The 23,401-nt window shown below is 49.9% G+C and overlaps 1 protein-coding gene across 4 annotated transcripts in view; it reads left to right on the top strand.

Moving 5' to 3' along the window:
• The window catches only part of ncam1b (neural cell adhesion molecule 1b), an 80,976-nt gene extending 58,267 nt beyond the window's left edge, over positions 1-22,709 (top strand). For 2 of the 4 annotated variants that reach the window (XM_084467449.1, XM_084467447.1), the window contains 7 exons: positions 473-643; positions 1,271-1,399; positions 6,267-6,391; positions 6,657-6,837; positions 11,116-11,317; positions 18,935-19,051; positions 22,568-22,709. In XM_084467449.1, coding sequence (XP_084323575.1) covers positions 473-643; positions 1,271-1,399; positions 6,267-6,391; positions 6,657-6,837; positions 11,116-11,317; positions 18,935-19,051; positions 22,568-22,673 — 1,031 coding nt within the window. In that variant the 3' untranslated portion in view covers positions 22,674-22,709. Of the gene's footprint in view, positions 1-472; positions 644-1,270; positions 1,400-6,266; positions 6,392-6,656; positions 6,838-8,423; positions 8,603-11,115; positions 11,318-18,934; positions 19,052-22,567 lie in introns of those variants that run through there. The other 2 variants (XM_084467448.1, XM_084467450.1) reach the window with 2 other exon arrangements.
• Positions 22,710-23,401: the final 692 nt, after the last annotated feature.

Below are 23,401 nucleotides of genomic sequence, written 5' to 3'. Positions count from 1 at the left end.
GCACTGCGCTGCGGCAGAATGCGTTGTGTAGCCACTGTCAGCACACCGACGTCTCAATTGAAGTTTTCACGTTTTACCATGAATAATAATCACAGGCTTTTATTAATGTTCATTCAGGATTGGAATGCTGAACATTAACCATCGCCTGTGATGTTATTATTCATTATTTGGGATGATTTCTTGGACATTATTCATGAAGATGGACATTATTCATCCCGGAGGGGAAATTCGGGTTACAGACCAAATTATAATCATTATTAATCACAGATTAATCTATCACATATCACGATGCTTGTTAATTACAAACGATTGCAATCACTTCCTTGAATGAATAACGAGCGTGCTAGCGCCACGTAGCGCCGTGCTAACACGTAGCCACGTTAGCCGGCGCCCCCGCGTTGGCGTCACAGTGTTTGTCAGCGCTAGCTTAGCGTTAGTGTCACTCTCTCTCTCTCCTCCCGCTCCCCTCCAGACGTCCCCTCCGCCCCCACCCTGGGCCTGGTGGAGCCCTTCTCCAGCACGGCCCGCGTCCAGCTGCAGGAGCCAGAGGCCACCGGCGGGGTGCCGGTCCTCAGGTACAAGGCTGAGTGGAGGCCCCAGGGCCAGGGCACCTGGGCCCAGCGCACCTACGAGCTCCCAGCAGGTACGTGGGGGTAGAGACACACACACACACACACACACGTACTGATACTCAGATAGCCATGAGTCTTCTTGCACCCCAAAGCCCACCGTTGACATTTTAAACACAAACACGTTTTTTGTAGTCATACTCAGACAGCCGCGTTAGTTTGGTGTATTTCTATTTATTTAAATCGGTGCATTGCAGCCAGCTGGAGTGGTTAGGCGTCCTCATGGTTTCCACTGTAGTCTGTGCTTTTCTTTCTTTTAACGGCGTCTGTCGTTGCTGGGAATGCGTTCGCCCTGCTTTGGTAACCGGCTGTTTCGCCTACATCTCAGAAACACGCATGCTTGTTCCTTTATTATGAGGCATTGCAAACGCATCCATATTCAAAGTTACCGTACTAAAACTAATTTCAAACAAGACATGAAAAAGCGGCGTGTTAAAACGGAACGCGAGCTTTGAAAACAATGCCAGAATGGGCCGATAAGACAACTACTTAACTACTACATAACTAACTACATAACTAACGACGACACAGCTAACTACATAAGATAACTACATAACTACCGGTTCATAGATTGCAGTAGTGCGGTCCTGTGCTGCGGTACCAGCTGAGGCGGCGGTGGCGCTGGTGTTGATGTGTTCCAGGTTCTCTCAGCGAGGTGACCATCGACGACCTGATGCCAGAGACCAGCTACGAGGTCAAGGTGTCCGCCACCAACGGCAAGGGGGAGGGGGAGAGCAGCCCCACCGCCCTGTTCAAGACGGAGCCCGTCCGTAAGTCACCACCACACAGCCCCGTCCGTCCGTCTGCACTATGAACTCACACACACATGGGCCCCCACACCCATGGGTCCCCCCCCCCCCACCCACCACCCCCCTGTTATCTCCAACACGGTCGACACTATAAACACTGGCACACACACTCGCGCGCACTCGCAAACACACACACACACACACACACACACTCGCGCGCGCGTACTCATACTCAGATAGCTGTTATCTTCAATTCAGAGTCTTCTGCACCCCAAGCACCCGACCACCATCGACACTATAAACACTCACACACACATACACTCACACACACACACACATTTGTGTCATACTTACAACCATGCTGTTATCTTCCAGTCTGAGACTTCTTCCCCCCAAGAACCAACGTGTACACTATAAACACACACACACACACACACACACGCGCACACGCACGCGTTCAGACAGCCCCGCTGTTCACTTCAAGTCAGAGACTCCTGCACCCCCCGAGAAACCACCGTCGACACAACACACCCACACACTCGCACGCATGCACACGTGACCAGCCACACACCCCCGTATGATACACGACGCGGCGTGATTTATCTCCTTCCCAGCTGCCGTGTTCCCGCTGTCACTCCGCCCTCTGTTATTACCTAAGCTGCGCTCTCAGCAGATGACTCAGGAAGCGCCGCTCCACTATTGATTCCTAAGAGCTCGGTGCGAACAGGCCTGCGTCTTTCAGACACTTCTCACACCCTGATGAGGCCGGTGATGGCTCGCACACAGAGCAAATTGCTCGCTTTTTCTCCAAAGTGGCTGTTGAGATCTCCCCGGTTTGAAAATGTGTCCATTTGGTGTGTTTTTTTGTTTGAAATTGCAGCAGGAAGCACTATTCATAATTTGGCATATTACTTTTCGTCCACGTGTTATTAATTCACCAGGGGGGGGGTCACCAAGAGGCCAGCGCCGGTTGTTATTGATGAGTTTTACCGGTGATGCGTTTGACTTTATTCAGCTGCGGTCATATTACCACTAACGCTAACTGATAGCACGGATTGGCTAGTCCCCAGTCTACTCTAGTGTTCTCAATTCATTTACCACTTTCATTTTGGAATTTCATTTTGCAAGAACACTTTTGACACAAAGACCGAACAGGATACCATGATTAACGTTTGATACAGTTTGACCAAAAAACTTGAACGAATGAACGAATGAACTTCGAAGCGAATCACTAGTTTTGTGTCATAAATGAATAGGTTATTATCGCGACTGCAAACCATATAGCCAGTAAACGAGTGGAGATGGAGCAGGTCTTTGAAGATACCTCTGCTTCCAACCTCCCATAGTTAGGTGAGGCATTAGTTAGTTTTTAGCACCCTCTGTTGGTGAGGCTGCTCGCTACCATGCTAGGATACAATGCAGTCAAGTAAACATGGTGGTTCCTATCTGAACGTGTCAATGTAAATGTGTACTGAAAACATGTCCTGTGTATTTCAGTTCATTCATCACATCTTATGTGCTATGCTTTATTTCTCTGATTTATCAATCAGGTTATACACTCTCAAGTAAGTGATCTGCTTTAGTATGGGTACTAGTTTCACTCTGAGCTGCTTGTGGATTCATTAGTCCTAGTTTTAATCTAGAGCTGCTTGTAGATTCATTAGTCCTAGTTTTAATCTAGAGCTGCTTGTAGATTCATTAGTCCTGGTTTTAATCTAGAGCTGCTTGTAGATTCATTAGTCCTGGTTTTAATCTAGAGTCGCTTCTAGATTCCTTAGTCCTAGTTTTACTCTAGAGTTGCTTTTACATAGAATTTCAAGTGAACAAATCCATAACATAACACAAAAACAATCCATCATTGATAACAATATATAACATGGCATTAATATATCATTATGTTATCGCAAAGTGGGCATTGATGGAGGAATGAAGACATTTTTCTGTGGCGACAACAACCTCACAACCTCACAGCCAAACCATCAGTTTTTGGTGGACATTAATGATTGTGTAGATTAATTACAGTGTTGCAGCTTGAGTGATGAGGACTTGATGATCCTGATGATAACCACAAACATTTTCTAATCTTCTACCCACATTAGTTTGTTTTCCCGGTTTGCTTTCAAAGAAGTACCACTTGTGAAGATCGCCCGCAGCGGATTAGCAAAGCAACAGATGGGCAAAAAAAATGACATCTTGTCAAAAGTTAACTTCGAGAGAGAAGTTAATTTGATTCAGTTTGTTTGGCTGCCACATATTTCTCTCGGGCATTACAGTGGAAATTTGCGTGCTAAACGACTCGCTGAGGCCATTTCAAAAGCACACATTTCAACAACCTTACATTTAGTCATTTTGTGTGTGACAGTGTTTTCCTGTGCTGTGCAGATCATTAAAAATAATGATATTCACTGTTTAGTAAAACGGAACGCCAACATTTATGGCATGACCTGCGATGTGCAGGTGAACCGTGCTAATCCTTAAGTATATATCTTTAACAAACATATAAAGATTAGGACTTGTTTACTTAAATATTAATTTGTCAGTGTTGATGTAATTTCTCTCATGTTCCTAGACGGAATGTTTCATTTTACCACTGAGGAAACAGGTTTGTTGTTCACAGCTAGCGTAGCAAAATAGCGCCGTCATGCTATCATGCTAGCCACTTGTATTAGCAGCCCCCCACCATACCCGCCCCCCCCCATAGCCCAACTCATAAAGATGGGAAATCACGACACCGCCAACTAACCCCTTCGCAGAGGCTGATATTAAAACATGTTCCATTGGCGTTTTATTAAGCTCAAATATGTGTCTGGGCGGGCTGATTAAAGACATCACTTCTACCGTGATTAGATTTGAAAACGCTGCAGTCCTGTAGAATTACTCGCCGCCGTGGAAATGAAGGCTCTCCTCTCCTCCCCTCCCTCCTGTTTCAACTGTGTTTAATATCAGCTGGGAGGCGGGGTGCGGGGTGCGGCCCCGGGGGCTAGCCCGGTTATAAGTAATAAATCCACTCCTTCAGTTAAGATAGGTAGTGAGCCCGAAGCGCCCATTGTCTGTGTCTCCGTCTGGCCCAGAGTCCGTCTCCGCCCCGTCTCAGCGCCACAGACCCTCTTGTGTTGTTCTACCTTTTCCTTTTTGCTCCTCTCTCGTTGTTTTCCAATTCAAACTTCTCTGCATGTCTTTTGAACTGTTTTGTTGTCCATTCATCTCCCCTTTCATTCACCTACCAACCACTTTCCGTTCCACCCGTCACGTCTCCCGGTCTTCCGCCACGCTCCGCAGAAGGTAACTTCCCCTGAGAAGAGTACTCACCCTGTTCCCTTCAAACCCGGCTCGCCGTTAACACGCCACTGTGGACGATAGCGCCTGCGTTAAGGCGTTAATGGAGAGTTAAGGGGACGGCAGTACCTGAATTTTAAACCCGCATCTTCGCTCCTCCAGTCCGAATTACTAAAGCTATTATTCATTCACTGAATTATTGATCGTACAATAACCATAATAATCATCTGCTGCCCTTACCTGACATCTAATGCTTTTCTCATTATTCTTATTTGTGTTACGGCGAGGGAAACTCCACCACTGAGCCACAGTCAGTCCCTGTTTGTGTTCACGCCTGTGCATTGTGCTGCATGTGTGTGTGCTGTGTGTGCGAATGGTTCACAAGCTAAAGCCGCTAACCCAGGCTACATGTCATTAAAGAGTAGGTTCACACCCCAAACACTTTTTTTTTCAGTTGAGAACGGATCCACGTGGGTCTCACAAAGTCTCGGAGAACATTGCCTTGTTATTTATGACTAAAACGTATGAAGTTGTTAAGCAGTGAGGAAACGTCCCAAAACGCCTTCCCACAGAGCGCTGGCTTTCTATTGGCTGTGCCCCCTGGCTCGAGCCAGTGTGTAACGTGGGTTTTGACAGCGTTTGACAATCCCTCGCTCTCGCTCCTATGGAGGCTGATCGGTCGGTTTCCTAGAAGTTTTACAACTCTCACGGCCGCTCCGATCACATTTTTTTAAAACTCGTAGGCAGACATTCCCCTGCTAAAACCGTTTTTGTTCCCCACGTAGCCTTTAAAATGATTCTCTGTCCTATGCGGTCGCTGGCTGCAATCGCTGGCATCACACGCAGGGAGCGTCTGCGCATTCGTTCCTGTCAGACGAAATGTTCTCAAACTCTGGGGAAAAAAAACAACAGCATCGAACGCGTGAATCAACATCGTGAGTCACTCTGACAACTCATTCATCAACATCTATTTACATCTAATTCCTCGGATCACATTCCTATTTAAATATCCCGGAGAATTTCAACCAAGTCCAACGCTGTCACCACAGTGCTGTGGTGTTTGGGCTGCGTCGTGCAGACGTCCCACCGCTCTGAACCTCTGATATTTCTCAGCTTGCGTCGTGAGCGTCTCTCTCCGTGAGCCGTGTGAGCCCTGGCCCTGCCGCTTGATTGTCGGGTTGGCAGTTTGACGCCGGCGGAACGCTGAGCGGCGTGCCGAGGCAGCCTCACGTATAGACTCACGCTCTGGAGCAGATCGGTCTACCTGAGCCCTGGTATCTGAAGGAAGATGAAGCAGCATGCAGTTCTTAAAGGATTTACCCAAACAAAAAATAAAGAGCGAGAGAGAGCGAGTGAGAGCACACCCCCTCCTTACCAAACAGGAAACTTTCATTTCCAACCCACTTTTGTTCCCTCTATCTAATTTATTTGCTTATTTTGCTGATTTATTTGTAAATGCACAGGTCCATCCATCTTAAACAACCCATCTCGGCGCAAAAAGACTAACCTGCCTCCTAGCGCTTAACCTTTGTACTTTCATCGAATTTATTATTTGTTATTGTCCTCAAATGAAAGCCCCTCATCGCCGCCCTCACCCTCTGTGTGCTCCCAGGGAAGCCCAACCCCCCTAAGCTGGAGGGCTCCCCCCGGCCCAAGGGAAACTCCTTCAGGGTGAACTGGATCAAACAGGACGACGGGGGCTCCCCCATCCTGCACTACCTGGTCCGCTACCGGCCCGTGAGTACCCCCCCACCCCCCCGCCCCAAGCACTACTTAAATACAAAGCATATATGTATGTACAGACACTATTGCCACTACACATAATGTCACTTTATCCACTTCGTGTAGTATCCTTGTACGATCGTCATTTTTTAATAACATGGATGGAGCTATCCATCAAACCAAACCCAAACGGTTGACCCGGCGGCGTCCCTCACTCGCGTGGATCCCTCTCCAGCCCTCCAGCGGTGTTGATTGGTCGGTTCTGGTCATGTGCCCACAGAAGCAGACGTCGGACTGGAAGCCGGAGATGCTGCTGCCGAGCGGCAGTGAGCACGTGCTGCTGACGGAGCTGCGCTGGGACACCGAGTACGAGGTGCTGGTGGTGGCCGAGAACCTGAAGGGGAAGTCCCAGCCCGGATCCTTCTTCTTCCGGACCGCCGCCGAGCCCTCCGCCATTCCAGGTTTTTCCTTCACTTAACATCTTGATCCTAACCGTGTGGATGCTGGGCAGCCCTGCTGAACATGTGCACTAAACTCACAGCTCACACCCCTACTGAAACACTAAACCCCATGCTCACACTAAACTCTTTCAGAACGCTCACAAACCCACCCTACTAAACCCACAGTCAGTGAACTCAAAGCTGAACCCGGTACTAAACCCACAGTCAGTCAACTCCAAGCTGAACCCGGTACTAAACCCACAGTCAGTCAACTCCAAGCTGAACCCGGTACTAAACCCACAGTCAGTCAACTCCAAGCTGAACCCGGTACTAAACCCACAGTCAGTCAACTCCAAGCTGAACCCGGTACTAAACCCACAGTCAGTCAACTCCAAGCTGAACCCGGTACTAAACCCACAGTCAGTCAACTCCAAGCTGAACCCGGTACTAAACCCACAGTCAGTCAACTCCAAGCTTGCCCTGAGCAGGAGGCCTCCATTTTAACATCGAACAACATTTGATTATTGACTTGCCAAACGTATCCACGGAGATATAGAAGGAGAACAGTTTCTTCTCCGGACGGCGGTTTGTTTGGAAGGATTCTCGGGGCTTCAACTGCTCTGTTCAGAAGTTCTACGAGGCAGCCCTGGCTCGGCAAGTTTTGAGTTGGCTTTTGAAAACACACTAAATCGGACTGCCACCTTTATGCTATTATATTTTTATTTACAGTTTTAATAACAGCGAACAACAGGGTTCTCGCGGTCCAAGCTTGCAAACAGCCTGCTGGTGCTTAACGTTACAGTACACTGGGCCGAAATAACAGCTAATTAACTCGTAGCTGCGGGTCCTAGCCTTTTTATTTATTAAAACTCAGCCACGCTAGCTGAACCGCATAGCCCTGTTACAAGCCATTAATATTAGACACTTGAGAGCGCTTGGCGGGAACATGACAGCACAACCCTATCCTCTATTTCCCTCGCCTGCTTTCTCTTTCCTCGCTCATTTCTCAGCGTCTAATTCGTTCCCAGCCCCGCCCCGGTGTGGAGTCGATGTCTGGCCACGCAGTGAAACTCTAATCCCCCTCACCGTGCTCCTGCCTATCGCTTTGATGTGTGTGCGTGTGTGTTTTCCTTCTACCTACTTCTTTTTTTTTTGATTTCCTCTCGCCTTCTCCCTCAAGTTTCCCCCTTATGTTTGAAGAAAGTAAAAAAAATAATACCTGTTATTTTTTTCACTTTTGGTATTTTTTTCCAAAACATATTTTCATGTGTCTCTCTTTCCTTTGTTTCCCCCTTTTGTCTTTCTCCTATTATTTCTCTCTCTTTTTTTTCTGTCTCTCTCTGTCCCTCCCCTTCATTTTCCTTTGTCTCTCTCTCTCTCTCTCTCTCTCTCTCTCTCTCTCTCTCTCTCTCTCTCTCTCTCTCTCTCTCTCTCTCTCTCTCTCTCTCTCTCCGTTCTCTTCATCTTCTCGTGCGATGTTCCTGCATCCCCTGGATACTGATGTGACCGGCCACCATTTTTCTCGCCTCCCCCCTCTGCCCCCTTCCCCCCTCGACCAATCAACTCGAACGCGCATTTGTTTTGGGGCGTGGCCGTGGTGCATCCAGCCACTCAGGGCTGCTCCTCTGTGACGTACACGCTGGCCTCCCTCCTCCTGTCCCTCTGGGCTGGACTCCTGCTGTCCTAGTGCCACGGGAGCCTGGGTTAACGTCTTGTGTTGACAGTATATAGAGAGAGGAGGAGGAGGAGGAAGAGGAGGAAGAGGAGGAGGCACTGCTGCCTTGTCTCAGGCCCAACTGTCTTTTCTGGAGGCTGTTACAGCTGCTCAAACAGACTCTGTTCTAAAAGATGTGCACACCCCCACACACACAGACACACACACACACACACACACACACACACACACACACACACACACACACACACACACACACACACACACTAACGTGCATGCAGACACACACACACGTGCACACAAATACCCACATTAACATGCATGCACACACGTCAACGTCCACACAGAGACACACACATACACACAATAACACGTATGCCTACACATTGTCGCACACACACACACACACACACACACACACACACATCATTCATGCAAGCATGCACCCAGAGACACTCACACAGATCACCACGCACACAAACACGTCAACACACACACACACACGAAACGTCTCATTCCACGGATGGACAAAAGCAGCTGCAGAACTCACCAGACACGACGTCTTAAAAAACCAAAGGCAGCGGAATCTCCCGGGGCCACAACCCACCCACCCCCACCCCAACAACCCCCCCCCCCACCCCACCCTACCCTCACTCCACGCTGCGTGGACGCGGGGCGACCCTCGTAATCTACACCAGAGGGGTTTTGTGTTAAGTTAGCGTCGAGGGGTCCCCGTCCGCACCCTTCCCGCGACACCCCCCCCCCCCCCCCCCCCCACTGTCCCTGGTCTTCACTCACAACAACACAACGACTCGCGTGGATCCTACTGTAAATATGTGTAACATTAACCGGTGCTGGAGGGACGGACACTGTTAACCTGATTTCCCAATCTGTTTGATTTTGTTCTTCTGATTAATATTTAAGTGTGACGATGCTGTGTGAGAAATGTGAACGGAAGGGGGGGGGGGGGGGGGGGGAGTTTGATTGTGACGTTTGAAATCTATATATGCGATGAATTCTTAAACCTACAATCCAGTGATTAGACGCACGGATGTTTGCCGACTCACACGTAGAAAGGGTCATTCCTGTCCGGGGGAAAAAAAACGTTTTTGCTCCTGATTTCCTCCGCCCGCCGTCGTACGTCAGACGGAGCGGAACACCTCGACAGGGAATCGTTACGCGGCTACGTCAGGTGCCGCTGCGTATCGATCCGCCGTTAACCGTTTGTTTCCCGTCGCCGTCAGCTCGTGTAACAAAAAATGGACTTGACAAGATAATACAAGGACTATTTCTGGACTCAAAGTAGGATTATGAAACTAGCGCCGTCCTCAGACAGGGCGGCAGCAGGAGTCACTGTGTGTGCTGTAGCACTAGTTTACCGTTTGTTCTGCGCTATCCCATGGCGCCGCGCTTAGCGACGTGGTGGGTGCACCGCCAGTACTTCCCCAGCTACGTGTAAAAAGAGCAGTTAGTCGCTTCTGCGCCTGCGTTTTCCCCTCTGTCCGTGCTCACTGAAACAGTGTTTTGGTTCAAGTCTTCTCTCCGGAACACTTTAGGCGGCCGCAACGTCTGCATCGCGTCACGAGTATGGCGCCATCGTTTTCAGAAGTGTGCGCCGTTGATTCGTCATTCTGAGGTCAGCTAGTCTTCCCGGCTGTTGTCCGGGACAACATTACATATCACACATACAGAAATGGTTTAACCAACAGACTAAAATTACATTAAAACACACAACAACAACAACAACAAAAAAGAGGACCAAAAGCTGTTGAAAAGTACAACTATAAATAGCATCCAGACAACACAAACACTGATTTAAAAACAGAAGACGATGAGCAAAAGTACAAATCCGTTCCGCCCGCCCACACACCTTTCAAGCGCTCCGCTCTCGACCGTAATGCGGATGGAAGGGTGGATCGGAGAGAGACGAGGGCTTTTTCACACCTAGCTGGTGCTGCGTGGCCCAGTTGCCCCAACGCACTGGGACACAGGCCAGCACTGAGCTTCTGGGGAGACGTGGCACTGCTGACTTTATGGATTGTAGGTTCCTGGAACATAAACATTGTTGTTTTTTTCTCTGTTTTAATTTGTTGTGTCTATTTGTTAACTGCATCTGGTCTCCCGATGAATCTTGCTGTGCAAAAGAGCTAAATTGATTTTTAATGGTGGAATTGATTCATATTTGATGTTATGACATCTGGCTGTCTTTCAAAACGGACGTCAAAACCCTTTTGGTTTGTGCTAAAACATATCACAAAATGTATTCACAAGAAGTGTTGTAGTTTTGTTTTTGTAACATAGCCATACAATGCACATCTTTGGTCGTCTGGATTCTAATATCAAATAAATGGGGTTTTAATATAAGTGCCTGTTTTTTTTAAATTTTTATTTTTAAATGTTATGATCTTACTCCAGTCATACTATAAACTATAAACTCCACACTGGGATGTCAACTCAAAACCTGTGACACCCCCACCAGGTGAGTCAAATCCATCTTGACCCAGCGCCACTAGAAGCAGCTAGACCCTCCACCCTCCCTAGCAGTAGATCGTAGCAGTAGCCCCCCCACCAAACCCTAATGCTGGAGGTCATGTGACCGCGGCGTCTGTGTCTCCCCTCCCCAGCAGACGTGAGCGACGACGCCCTGATGAACCTGCCCATGGGGGTCATCGCCGGCATCCTGGTGGGTCTCTTCGTGCTGCTGCTGCTGGCCGTGGACATCACCTGCTTCTTCGTCAACAAGTGCGGCCTGATCATGTGCCTGTGTGGCAAGCCCGGCACGGGAACCAAGGGCCAGAGCCTGGAGGAGGGGACGGCCGCCTTCATGTGAGTGACCGCCGCCGGGGCGCTGGGGGGGGCTACCGCCGCTCGGTGAGTGACAGTGGTTCTCAAAGGGCGGGTGTACGTGTGCCCCTCCCTGGGGGTACTTTGGCAGTAGGGATGGCGAAAAAATCTCAAATATTCTTGACCGACCGCCGAGCCTCATTAACCGGTTGAAACCGGGTTAACCGATCGGATTGAAATGTGCCATTTGAAATAACGGCCGTTTCGAGCCGTGCCAGCCGCCTGCTGTTTCGTAACTCTGCTTATCTCTCTCCCGCTCTGCCTCCGGCACACACACACACACACACACACTCTGCCGCCCTTCCACTCACGTCACTTTTTGAAATCCCCTACAGCGCGAAACATGGAGTCCAAATGGCTCCATAGTTTGGAAATGGTTTGGGTACAAGGTGAAAATACAGGTTGGATATGAGCGGACACGGGGCTGGCGCCCGGTCCGTCCCAGTGGGAGGCCGTGGCTCTAGCAGCGGCGCCACCTGTGTTCAAGCACGGCGCCAGCATTTTTTTCTCTCCCCGTGCTGATGGGGAGCTTGACCGATAGGTGGGGGCGCTAAGAAAATGATTGATTTTCACGACTTCAGTTACTTTCTAAAGAGGTTCTGTTTTTGTCAATAAAAGCAGCTATGATACACAGGGGCTTAACTGGGGCTACACAGATTTTTGACGGGGCTATAGCACCCCCTAGCCCCGGTGTAGCGCCGTCCCTGCCTGTGTTTGAATTGGAACATGAGGGACCCTAGTTAGACGGTCTAAAACGCAGACGTCAAGCAGCAAAGTCAAAGTACTCTGTGGGAGGTTCTACGGCACTGTTGCTATTATGACGGCGGGATAAATGAGCTTTGTGCCCGACGCAAATCTAAAATGGGTTGGGCTGAAACCTGTAGGTGTGTTTTGGGCGTAACGTGCAGTAAACCAATGAGAGTTCCACCTGCCAACCCCTTTAAGAGCCAGCGCATTTGACTTGACGAGTTCATATTTTGACAGCGCGTTTGCATTCTCCGCTGAGACAGATGCATGACCACATGAATTTCAAACTTCAAATGGCTCAGTTTATGGCCAAATAATAGGCATAATTCACACATGGAATAGCGTTTTCTTCTCCAACTTCAGAAACACAGATTCGTCATGTAAATTGCGGCAAAGACAACTTAAAACATATATGATATGCGGACGCGGTCCTCGATGGCCGCAACTGTGGGTCTATTTAATGATATGCGCCAATACATTAACAAACATTGTTTGTTACCAGTATTGTATACATTATCGTTATCGACTTGTGTTCATAATATGCATGTGTCCCCCTGTTAATATACATCGCCATGGACTGTATTATGCGTTACGCGTGCCAAGCATCACCCGCATTCATTCATTCTTTTAAACACTCACTCACGGTAAAACTATTTTTTCTCACATTCAAATACTCATCAATCCTAAAAGTAATGGGCTTGTACACGATGTCTGTGTCAAGAACATATGTGTTTGATGTACGGTGTTTGCAGATGCATTGATTTAAAAGTACAACTTACCGCTGTATCAGCTGTTCTTTCCCAAATCATTTAACCAACCATTTAGCCTACCCTAAAACAAGATGCTGTTTTGGAAGCCTGGAATATACTTTTCATTATTATATTATTCTTCTTCTTATTATTTTATTATTATTTTAACGCATGCCATAGCCTACTATTCTTCATTCATGTTCATTCATGCAGCCCTATTGAAACACAATCCACACGCTATTTATATGCAGTTTCACATGTATGAATAAGCTTTGACATCATAATATTTAAATCAGGTTAATAGTTTGCATGTTTGTGCTGTGTATAGCCTACGTGTGTGTAAGCGTAGGCTATGTTGTAGTTCCGACCTGCCATGGCACGTCAAAATAGCAACAACTGCGCTATCCGCTATAGACCTGTGCCCTGTACTACGAACCTCGATTAGTGGGTTAGCGAGGTATGTTGCGCTCAAAGCCTGGGTTAGCTGGGACACGAAAGTCGATCTCTTTTAGCGTCGCTGTATCACCATGGCGACTTATGCTGTCAACCAAACCTGGTCGGGAGCAGGTTTTCAGCTGAGATAAGCGCAGCTTCCTCGCCCCTCCGTTGACAATGACGTCACCATTTGTGGGTTTCCCCGTAGACCTCGGAGCCCGTATCGTACAGATACGGGACAGAGGGTCAGAGGGTAGACAGAGGGTCAGATCCGATCCCTTGGCATTGCCTGAGAATATTCTTTATGAGAGATACAGGTTCTCATCAGAGGGTATTCGCTACTTTATCGTCCTTGTTGGACCTTATGTAAACAATGCTTGCTGTTGCGCAGGGTGTCTCCATGAGACAGTGGTAGAGTGGAGGTAGCGTGTCAGTCTTCAATTTCTGCATGCAGGGTTCGTCTCCCAAGTGATGCGCATTTGTGTGAATCTTAAAAAGTCACAAGTCATATGGAATACTCATTTACTGAAGGTTATGGAATTATATTTTTGTACTTATTTCGAACTTGAATCCATGTTCTCACGATCGTGCTGGCACCACATCTATGGAGGTATTTGGGCGGCATTAGCTCAGGGGGTAGAGCGGGTTGGCTGGTAACCGAAAGGTTGCTGGTTCGATCCCCAGCTCCTCCTAGCTGAGTGTCGAGGTGTCCCTGAGCAAGGCACCTAAGCCTAACTCAGGGTTTCTCAATGGGGGCGGCAGCCCCCCCTGGGGGGCGTTCGTAGAACCTAGGGGGGCACTGGGAACGAACACGGGGGCGTCACAACTTTGCTTGTGTAGTAGTAATTATTTTTAACTTTTTAAACTTTCATGGTTTTCAAATATTTTCGGTGCAAAAATAGGATAACTGAAATAAAAAGCCTATCTTCATATGGGTTTCTAACCCCTCTATCGTCTCATCTACTTTTTGCTTTATGCTCAGTGCCGTCATGATCGCCATAGTAACGCCGATAAAGAAACCCACCTCACCGCAGTAGCGTGGTGCTTTCAGAAACTAGTTCGCCCTCCCCTGACTTCCACTGGTTGGTTTGCGGGACATGCAAAGCAAGCGGTGGATGGGGCATTACACTAAGCAACACGAATCAACATAAGACGTGAATAAAGCTAACTTCGCTTAGCATGCTAATTGTAAACAATAGTTAGTTAGTTTGTTAGGCCTTTAAGTTCCCTAGGGAACCCCTCCATCCTCTTCGGGGATTGTATTGTAAACAATAGAACAATAGAATGTGCGCATTACGTGTAGACCACTGCAACGTCTCTCATCACGTCTGCGAACCGATAAACACTTTTTTTCATAAGGTACGCACACCAACCGGCGCATTTAACACTCAGGCGCTTAACTTGTATAGTAACAAACTACTTTAATTACTATTTGAACTTAAACGTGCTACTCTCAGAACGAAGCGGATAAAGGCTGCACATGCGTTGCTAGGCAACGTCACGTAAACAAAGGGAGTCTTTCGTACACATATTGAACCCAAGTTCACGGGTTAACAGTTCAATAACCAATACAAATGTACACAAGCACTGTTACGTATTAAACTTCAATAGCTCAATAATAAAACCTTTTAATAAAACTCTGAATACACATTTTCCTGTCCAGAAGAAACCAAAACGGCACAGACGGCTTTTATTATAATTTTTTTATTCAAGCAATGTAGCACGAGTTGGAGTGGAGTTGGTAATGGATATAGCCTACCCACGGGTGTCGCAATTAATTTTAAACAAAATTAACAATAATGGGGGGCGCCAGAGGATCAGGGTAAGGTAAGGGGGGCGTTTGCTCAAAAAAGGTTGAGAAACACTGCCCTAACTGCTCCCGACGAGCTGGCTGACGCCTTTCATGGCTGACGCCGCCGTCGGTGTGTGAATGTGTGTGTGAATGTCAGGCAATGTTGTAAAGCGCTTTGGGTGGCCACTGGTTACAAAAAATGCGCTATATAAATGCAGTCCATTTACCATTTAAAAGGCATGATGGACCGGTGGATTTGAACCCCGGTCGCTGGCGTTCAGGTCTTTTAATAATCCACTACACCACCGCCACCGCCTCACAGCGGTCGAAAACATATGCAATACATTTCTTACATAGGGTGTATTTAAAGTGAATTCCCTAAATTATAGAACAAGGCAAGTTTGACGTTGCTCATGCATTTTGAAATCAGTATCACTCTATTTCAGGGACGGCGCTACACCGGGGCTAGGGGGTGCTATAGCCCCGTCAAAAATCTGTGTAGCCCCAGTTAAGCCCCTGTGTGTCATAGCTGCTTTTATTGACAAAAACAGAACCTCTTTATAAAGTAACTGAAGTCATGAAAATCAATTATTTTCTTAGCACCCCCACCTATCGGTCAAGCTCCCCATCAGCACCGGGAGAGAACAAATCCTGGCGCCGGCACTGCTCTATTTGGATTAATGACGAACAATTCATTTTGGATAGTTATTTTATAGACTAAATACAGAATCCTTTCACTTGTACAAATTTACACGATCGAATTGACAGTATTTTTTGCCAGCACGCCTCCCTAGCCAGTATGTGCAATTGTGTTGCCCCTAGCTGTTATCAGATTTTTGAACTCCTAGGTGTTAATTATGACTATCTGTTCCTCTTGACTGAAATAGACTGCTCTTGCTCTATCCATTTTGTAAAGGTGAGTAAAATGACGCGATAAACGCCCCTTTCACGTGAACGCGCGTTGAACCTAAAGCGGAAAAACCTGGCTCGACTAATCGAATCCTAAGTGAGTGTCGTAGTACCATTTAACTCTGATCGCCAGTTGCGTCTCTGTCGATCCAGGTTTTCCCAAGAAAGCCTGGGTATGTTCAGCGAGGTTCCTAGTATACCCCACAGAGGGGTATTCCATCAACCAGGCTAAGTGCAAAGCCGGGCTTATGTCGCTTAGCCGGCCTTCTTTCAGCTAGAGTTGCGTTCCATGAACGTGACTTAAGGGAATCTCCGATAAGTAACCATGGCAATTTATCCGACCAAACTAACCTGGTCGGGAGCAGGTTAACTGTCAGGCTAACTTGAGCGGTGTTTCAGAGAAATCCATCTGTCAGCAACAATTGTACCATCAGAAGGTTCCGCCAAGCCTAGTCCTCACAATTTTGTCATAAATGTACATATATGAAGTACAAACAGCGTATATTTTCACTAAGGGTCTAAGATTAAATGATGCAAATGAAATAATTCAATGAATTGCTATCTATTATTACTGTGGCTATTTTTTCAACACATTTTTACACAAATCGATCGATATTATCGCGTAGTCCTAATCAGGAATCAGCGGCTGGGTGAATGGTCTAGCACTTGCCCTGTGATAGGCGCGACCCGAGTTTGTGTCCAGAGTATTTCATAGTATTCTTGGCGTTGGCTTCATTTTGTAATTCCATTTATTAATTTTATTAATTCCCTAATTAAGAATATTCAAAGAAATTGAAAATAAATGGCATGAAAAGTTTTTTGATTTCTCCAGTAATGCTTCCTATATTAGTAATTGTGTGGGGATTGAACCCCGGACGGCCGGGTGCAAGTCCAACACGTTAACTCGAGACTATCTCCCTGCTTTCAAATCCATGGTCAATATTAAATTAAAATATGTTACGCTTAATACTACTTATGCATTCAACAAATTGCCAATTTTTGTGCCAGGCAGCCTCCCTGTTTCTATTAATGGTTACGGTGTTCCCTTTTTGAGTTATTATATGCTTGTACTCCTCATAGACCTCCACAAGCAGCTTCTGTTCGCCGCTGGAAAAGATCCCGCTCGGTCCTTTTCAGACATTTGATCCATGATTCGACATTCACGGTTATGGGCTGGTTACATATCTCGTGAACGCACAATCCAGGATAACGTTAGCCTGGCTTGAACTAACCTGAGCAAGGCGCAGCTGAACTGCGTTGATGGAACGGCTTAAGCCTCAAGTGGAAGTTGGCGCTAGTTCTAACCGGGCTTAATCAACTAAGCGCCGCTTTCGTTAGCGACTTTGATGGAATACCCCTCAGGTATTTTTCAGTCAGTGGCGCAATTGCATTGGCACATTTTTTAGGTCACTAAAATAGCACCAAGTAGCCTATCATTTGCGCCGGAACACGCCCCTGCTTTTCGCCGACACGCCTCTCCAGGCGCAAGTGGTTGGTTGGCGCCTGGTTGCTGTGGGGGAAAATCAGCTTTGCGCCGGGTGCAAACTAGCAACGACACATGCGTCGGCGCAAGATAGGGCCCGAGGTGTGTTATTGCAAGTTGACCGTGTGTAGAGAGCAGGCTCGAACGCCTACAATGGTCTGAGATGGCGCGGACCTGGTTGAGACCCTGCGCAGGATTCACCAGGGGCCAATCGGAAGAGGGCAGCGTTAGGAGCTCATTTGAAACATTGCCGCGGCTCATTTAAGAAAATGACACCTCTGAAGAGACGCCGCTTGTTTAGTTTGGAGGAGACGGTAGTGCTAATAATAATAAAGCAATATGATGATCATCATTATCTTATCTGTTACCATTGAAGATCCTGAAATGTAGTCATTTCCAAATCCAAGCCCATCATCTTATGCAGAATATTGCCTAATAGACTGCAACATGCTAAAAACAGGCACCTTCAGAATGCGTAAAAGATGCACCGGCCAAGGTAGGTCTAACTCACTGTGTGTCTTCTAATAACGGACAGAACAACTCTTTTGTTGCTGTCGTCTGCCTACCCTCTAACCTTGAGTGTTTTAGCCTGTAGTCTAAAAGTTTTACTTTTCGCAAACGTTGTGAGCTTGCGAACCCTATAAACCCTGTGACCTCGCGCCAAATGTTTTTATTGGTTTATTAAGTACAAACAGGCGAGTTATGAAAAATTGAGTGTGAGGGATAATTTGTTCACTTCACACAAAAAGATCTTGGAATGAGATGGCTAACTGTAGTCTGATAGCGTTTAGTTTACGGTCCATAATAATTTAGAGGTCATAATCTCCGCCGCTCGCATGCGGGAATAATTAACACTTGAGGAGAAATGAAACAGTGGGCTAGAGACGCTGTGTCCGTCCAACTTCCAATAAGTCACCTCATCTGATCATCTTTTTGTGTGAAGTGAAACCAACCCACACACTCCACAGTCCACACTGACCCCAATTTTTTTTTAGATTGATCGGTTAACGTTGATACGGTCAACCATCGGTCAAACGCTCATCGGTTAACATCTCTACTTTGGAGTACTGCAGGGGGTACTCAGAAAATTGAACGCTTACTATAACAATAAATTCCACCTGAGCAGCTTTAAATGCTGAGAAAATAGTGGTTGAAACGTAACTCTTTGAATGGTCCCGTTCACGCTGCCAAATAGAATGCATATCACTGCACTCACACTAGGAGGAGCCGGGGTTCGAACAAACAACCTTCTGGTTACCAGCCAACCCCGCTCTACCTGCTGAGCCACGTGCTGCCCAAAAAGTGACCTCAACAGGCTAGGAATCCAATGCATGCCCCACGATGCATCCCCGGGAACACACCGACGGAGGCGTCGACGGTTGACAGTTCGGGGGGGGGGGGGGGCGGTTTGGAGATGGAACGGGGGTTGACGATGTGACGAACGGGACACGCGCACGTCACACGCCGCGCTGTCGCTCTTACAGAAAGGACGAGTCGAAGGAGCCCATAGTGGAGGTGAGAACGGAGGACGAGTGCACAGCCAATCACAACGCCGGGGGCCCCACGGAACCCAACGAGACCACGCCCCTCACAGAGCCCGAGTGAGTATGGAGGTCTCGCCGCACAGCGGCGGTGGAGTTGTTTGGTTTTGTTTGTGTTTATCGCTGCTGCTGTATTGCACTCCACTTTTGAAGAATGGCTCCTGGCGTTGTTTGACAGTAATGGTATTTGAGCGATTTCCATGGTGTTACACGATCCATAAATTCTGACCTTTCGCGGGGGGCCGCCGTGTTGATTCTTCCGTGGAGTCCAATATGAAAGGCCCTTTTTCTGTTGATTTGTGTCAAGGTAATGTTTTCCTTTTATCTCCCTTGGGATGACTTTATCGCCGTCTTCTGCGTGTCTGCTCTCAGCGCTTCCGGACTTTGAGTTCCTCATCGTACCGAGGTTGAAGCAATACCAGTTCAAGACTTGAAAAAAGAAAAGGGGGGCTTTTTTTTGGGGGGTTTCCGTTTAGCAAGCCCACCCCCGCCCACCCTCCCCACTGCCCCCCCCGCCCCCCCCCCCTTCCTGTTTGCTAGCCAGCTAGCTAGCTAGCCGCCGCAATCCGTATGGGTGCTGCAGGAAAAGGTTTAGGAGAGGAGGACTGGTACTGTTCAACCCCCACAAGTGGGTTTGTGCCGCGGAGGTCGTCCGCCCCAAACCGCTTGCCGCCGCCGCTGCTGCTGCTTTTGGGTTTGCTCCGGCTGTGTGTCCTCCGTGCGGCGGGTGTGTGTATGGGCCGTGTGCCTCTGTTGTTGTTGACGTCCACTCACAGCACGAAACCTTGTCTCCTGTCAGTAATTTACTTTGTACGTTTCCTTTTTTGTTCTTTTCTCAGTAGGCTTTCTCCGTCCGTATTTTTCGGGCTGCTCGTGTGTTTTCTTTGTGTTTTCTATTTGTTTGTTTGTGCGTGTCGTTGTCTATATCTATTCAAACCCGGCCCCCCCGCCCCCTGCCCCCCCCCCCCCCCCCGCCCAAAACTTAACCCTTTGCACGCCCCTGAACCACACACCCCCCCCTCCCCCTCCCCCTCTCCTCCCCCCCCCCCTCGTGTCTCGGTCGCCCTGGTGTCTAGTCTGTGTGTCTCTGCTCTCTCTCTCCCCGCTTCTCTCAGGCTGGCCGCCTGCATGGCCGCGCTGGCCCTGGACAGCCTCTCCTCCTCCGTAGCCGCCAACTCTGACACCGCCACCGCCACCTATGACCCCGCCCTGGACAGCCCCTCTAGCGAGACCACCACGCTCACCTGTAGCCTGTCCACCCCGGCCAACGACCCCTCGCCCACGCCCGTGCGCGCCCCGGCCCCCACCCCCGAGTCGCACGCCGCGCCCCTCGGCCCCCCCCAGCTCATCTCCAACAGCGCCGTCGCCGCCAAAATGGTCCCGTTGATAGAGCAGAGGGCGAGCGAGGCCCCGGAGGCCCCGGAGGCGGCGGCGGCGGCAGTGGAGGCCGAGGAGGTGGGGGCGGTGGAGGTGGAGGCGGAGGAGGAGGAGAAGAAGAAGAAGGAGGAGGCCAGCCCCGCCCCTCCCCCCGCCGCTCGTACCCCAGAGCCCAGCGGCTCCCCCAAGCCGGCCACGCCCATCCCGCCCAAGCGCAGGAACTCTCCCAAGCTCGCCGCGCTGCATGCTAAAGGCGGCCTCCCCGTGTCCTCGCTGGCCTCCGCCTCGCCCACCCTGGACGCCAGGAGGCAGGCGCCGGGGCCCCCCCCCCCGGGCCCCCCGGGCCCCAAGCCCGGCACCCCCGTAGCCGTGGAAACCCAGGCCCCGGTCCACCCGGTCCACTCCGTCCCGGCGACGACCTCTGAGCCCGGCAGCCCGGGACAACCCCGCGGCGGCGACGATGACGCCAGAAGCGCCGGCGGGGAGAAGCCGGCGGCCAGCGGCGGTCACCAGGGCCCCGCCCCCCAAGACGCCCCCCAAGACGCCCCCCAAGACGCCGCCGCCGCCGCCGCCTTCGACCCTCTCCCCCAGAGCGGGGGCTTCCTCACCCCCACCCCCGCGTCCCCCGCCCCCCCCGCCCCGGACCAGCCGCTCCGCAACCACCTCCCGGGGCCGGCCTTAGGCCCCGCCTACGACCTGCTGGGCCCCGAGCCGCCGGGGCCACGCCCCCCCGCCCCGCTCCGGCTCACAGAGCTGCCCGACCTAGGGGGGGGGGGCGCCCCCGCCCTGCCCCCGCCAGACCTCATTAGCCTGGACAGCCCTCCCTCCTCCGCCCTGTCCCACCTGGCCAACGGAGACGGGGCCCGGCCGTCAGGGACTCTGAATAAGGCCGCGCTTCCTGCCAACGACCAGTATGGCGCCCTCTAGAGGTTATCTCTGTCTGTGTTTGGTGTGTGTGTGTGTGTGTGTGTGTGTGTGTGTGTTACCATGTGTGCGTTTGTGTGTGTGTGTGTGTGTGTGTGTGTGTGTGTGTGTGTGTGTGTCGTCGTCCATGACGTGTTTGCCCATCCGTTGACCACCGCATCGTGCCATCGCCACCACAACCATCATTGAAAAAAAAAAAAAAAAAAGATTGCTGTGATTGTTGTTATGATGATGATGATGATGATGATGATGATGATGACGGTGAATCTGCATCGAGTCACGTGACCGCCGGCGGCTTTGACTGAATGGCGTTGTGCGTGTGCACGGCTGACCGCCGAGACGGCGATGGCGGATGGTCCTCTCGCTCGCTATGCAGCAGAACCCGTGCGGCGGTGGCGGCGGCGGCGGCGGCGGCGTGCTGTTCCGCGCGCGCACGCGCGTGTGTGTGTGTGTGTGTGTGTGTGTGTGTGTGCGTGTGTGTGTGTGTGCATCGCCGGTTCAAAGCGTGCGCGCCAGACACCGCGGCTCAATCCCTGGGCTTATTCCACGGCTTTGCTGAGAGAAGATGAAAGGAGGCCGGGTATAGCGGAGACCTGTTTCCCAGGCTCTGCGCCACGGGGGGGGGGGGTGGGGGGGCTTGGAGGGTCTCTTCCCCGCCGCACGGGGGAGACCTACGCCTCGCCGTGACACGGGCGCCGGCTAATGACGATGATGACGTCATCGGTGACGTCATCTGTGACGTCATCGGTGACGTCATTGACGACGCCACGATGACGACGGTGTTGATGACGGTGTCACGATGGTTGTCACGGTTATCTCATCGAGATGACCCCATGAGGTCGTCCGGACGTCACGGTGACGTCGTCGGGATGTCACCATGACGTCATCGGGATGTCACCGTGACGTCATCGGGATGTCACCGTGACGGCTGTCACGGTGACGTCGTCGTGACACCCGCGTCACTCCGTGAGTGTCTTTGAGTGACGGCTTGGGGGTGCTTGGGGGTTTACCGCCACACACTTTTTTTTTCTCCCTCCCACGACACACGTATCTAAATATACAGTCAATAAACATCAACGATATCTCCCCCCCCTCCCCCGTGTGATCAGGTGGTTGAGGCTGAGACTGCGATGCTAAAGCAGTCGGCTCCCACCGTCGCGTGGGTCGAAGCGGCTCCACGGGTGGGTCGGGGGCAGGTGGGGGGGGGGGGGTGGCGCCCCGCGCCGGGCGGCCCTGACTAACGTGTGGCTGTGGTCCGTGTGTCTCCCGTTGCAGGAAGCTGCTCTCAGAGGGGAAGCGTAGGCCGGGGGCGGCGCTAACGGACATCAGCGGCCAACACGACAGCCTCATAGCGACCAACGTCAGCAGCAGTAAAGCATGATGCGACGACCCAGGGGCCGTCACCCTACACCCTCCCCCCCCCCGCCGACCCCCAACCCCCAACCCTCCGACCCCCCAACCCCCAACCCCCAACCCCCGACCGCCCCGCTCCTCAAAAAATAAAGAATAATGTATGTCTGCACCGGGGAGGCCGGCAGAAGGAATAACGCTGCAGGATGATTTCCTTTCCTTTTTATTCCAGTGCCCTTAAACTGCATATTCGTTCACTTCACACCTTCACTCGGTAGTTCTGGGCGAGCACTACGGGGCGACTCTGCTCGCTTCTCCTCTTTCATCTTTGGTTTGGTTGCCGGTGGGCAGCAGAGATCGCTTTTATCTACATGTCACAAGAGATTTATTTTATTTTTTTATTGTTTTATTTATCCCGTCGGGACACTTTAAGAGATTACGCGGTCATTGTGGCGCGGTGCAAACGGTGAAGTTAAACTTTTCATCTGTATCGCACTTAAGTGCCGACCACACATAAGAGTGGATTTTTTTGTCTGGCATATATACAAGAACATATACAAGAAAATATGAATTATATAGAAATTATTTTGTATTGTTTTCATGTTTTTCAAATCTACAACTTTGCTTTTTGTATCTTAATATAACTGAATAATGTTTGGGGCTATTCTCGTTCAACTCTTTGCTTTTTGCATGTGGGACCTGCAACGTGTTTTGTATTGTTATTGTTTGCCAGGTTTATCTTTTTGAAATAATAACCGT

The sequence above is a fragment of the Micromesistius poutassou genome, assembly GCF_964030765.1.
Source record: "Micromesistius poutassou genome assembly, chromosome: 4".
In the NCBI taxonomy this organism is placed as follows: domain Eukaryota; kingdom Metazoa; phylum Chordata; class Actinopteri; order Gadiformes; family Gadidae; genus Micromesistius; species Micromesistius poutassou.
This window is presented reverse-complemented; position numbering and strand designations above follow the sequence as displayed.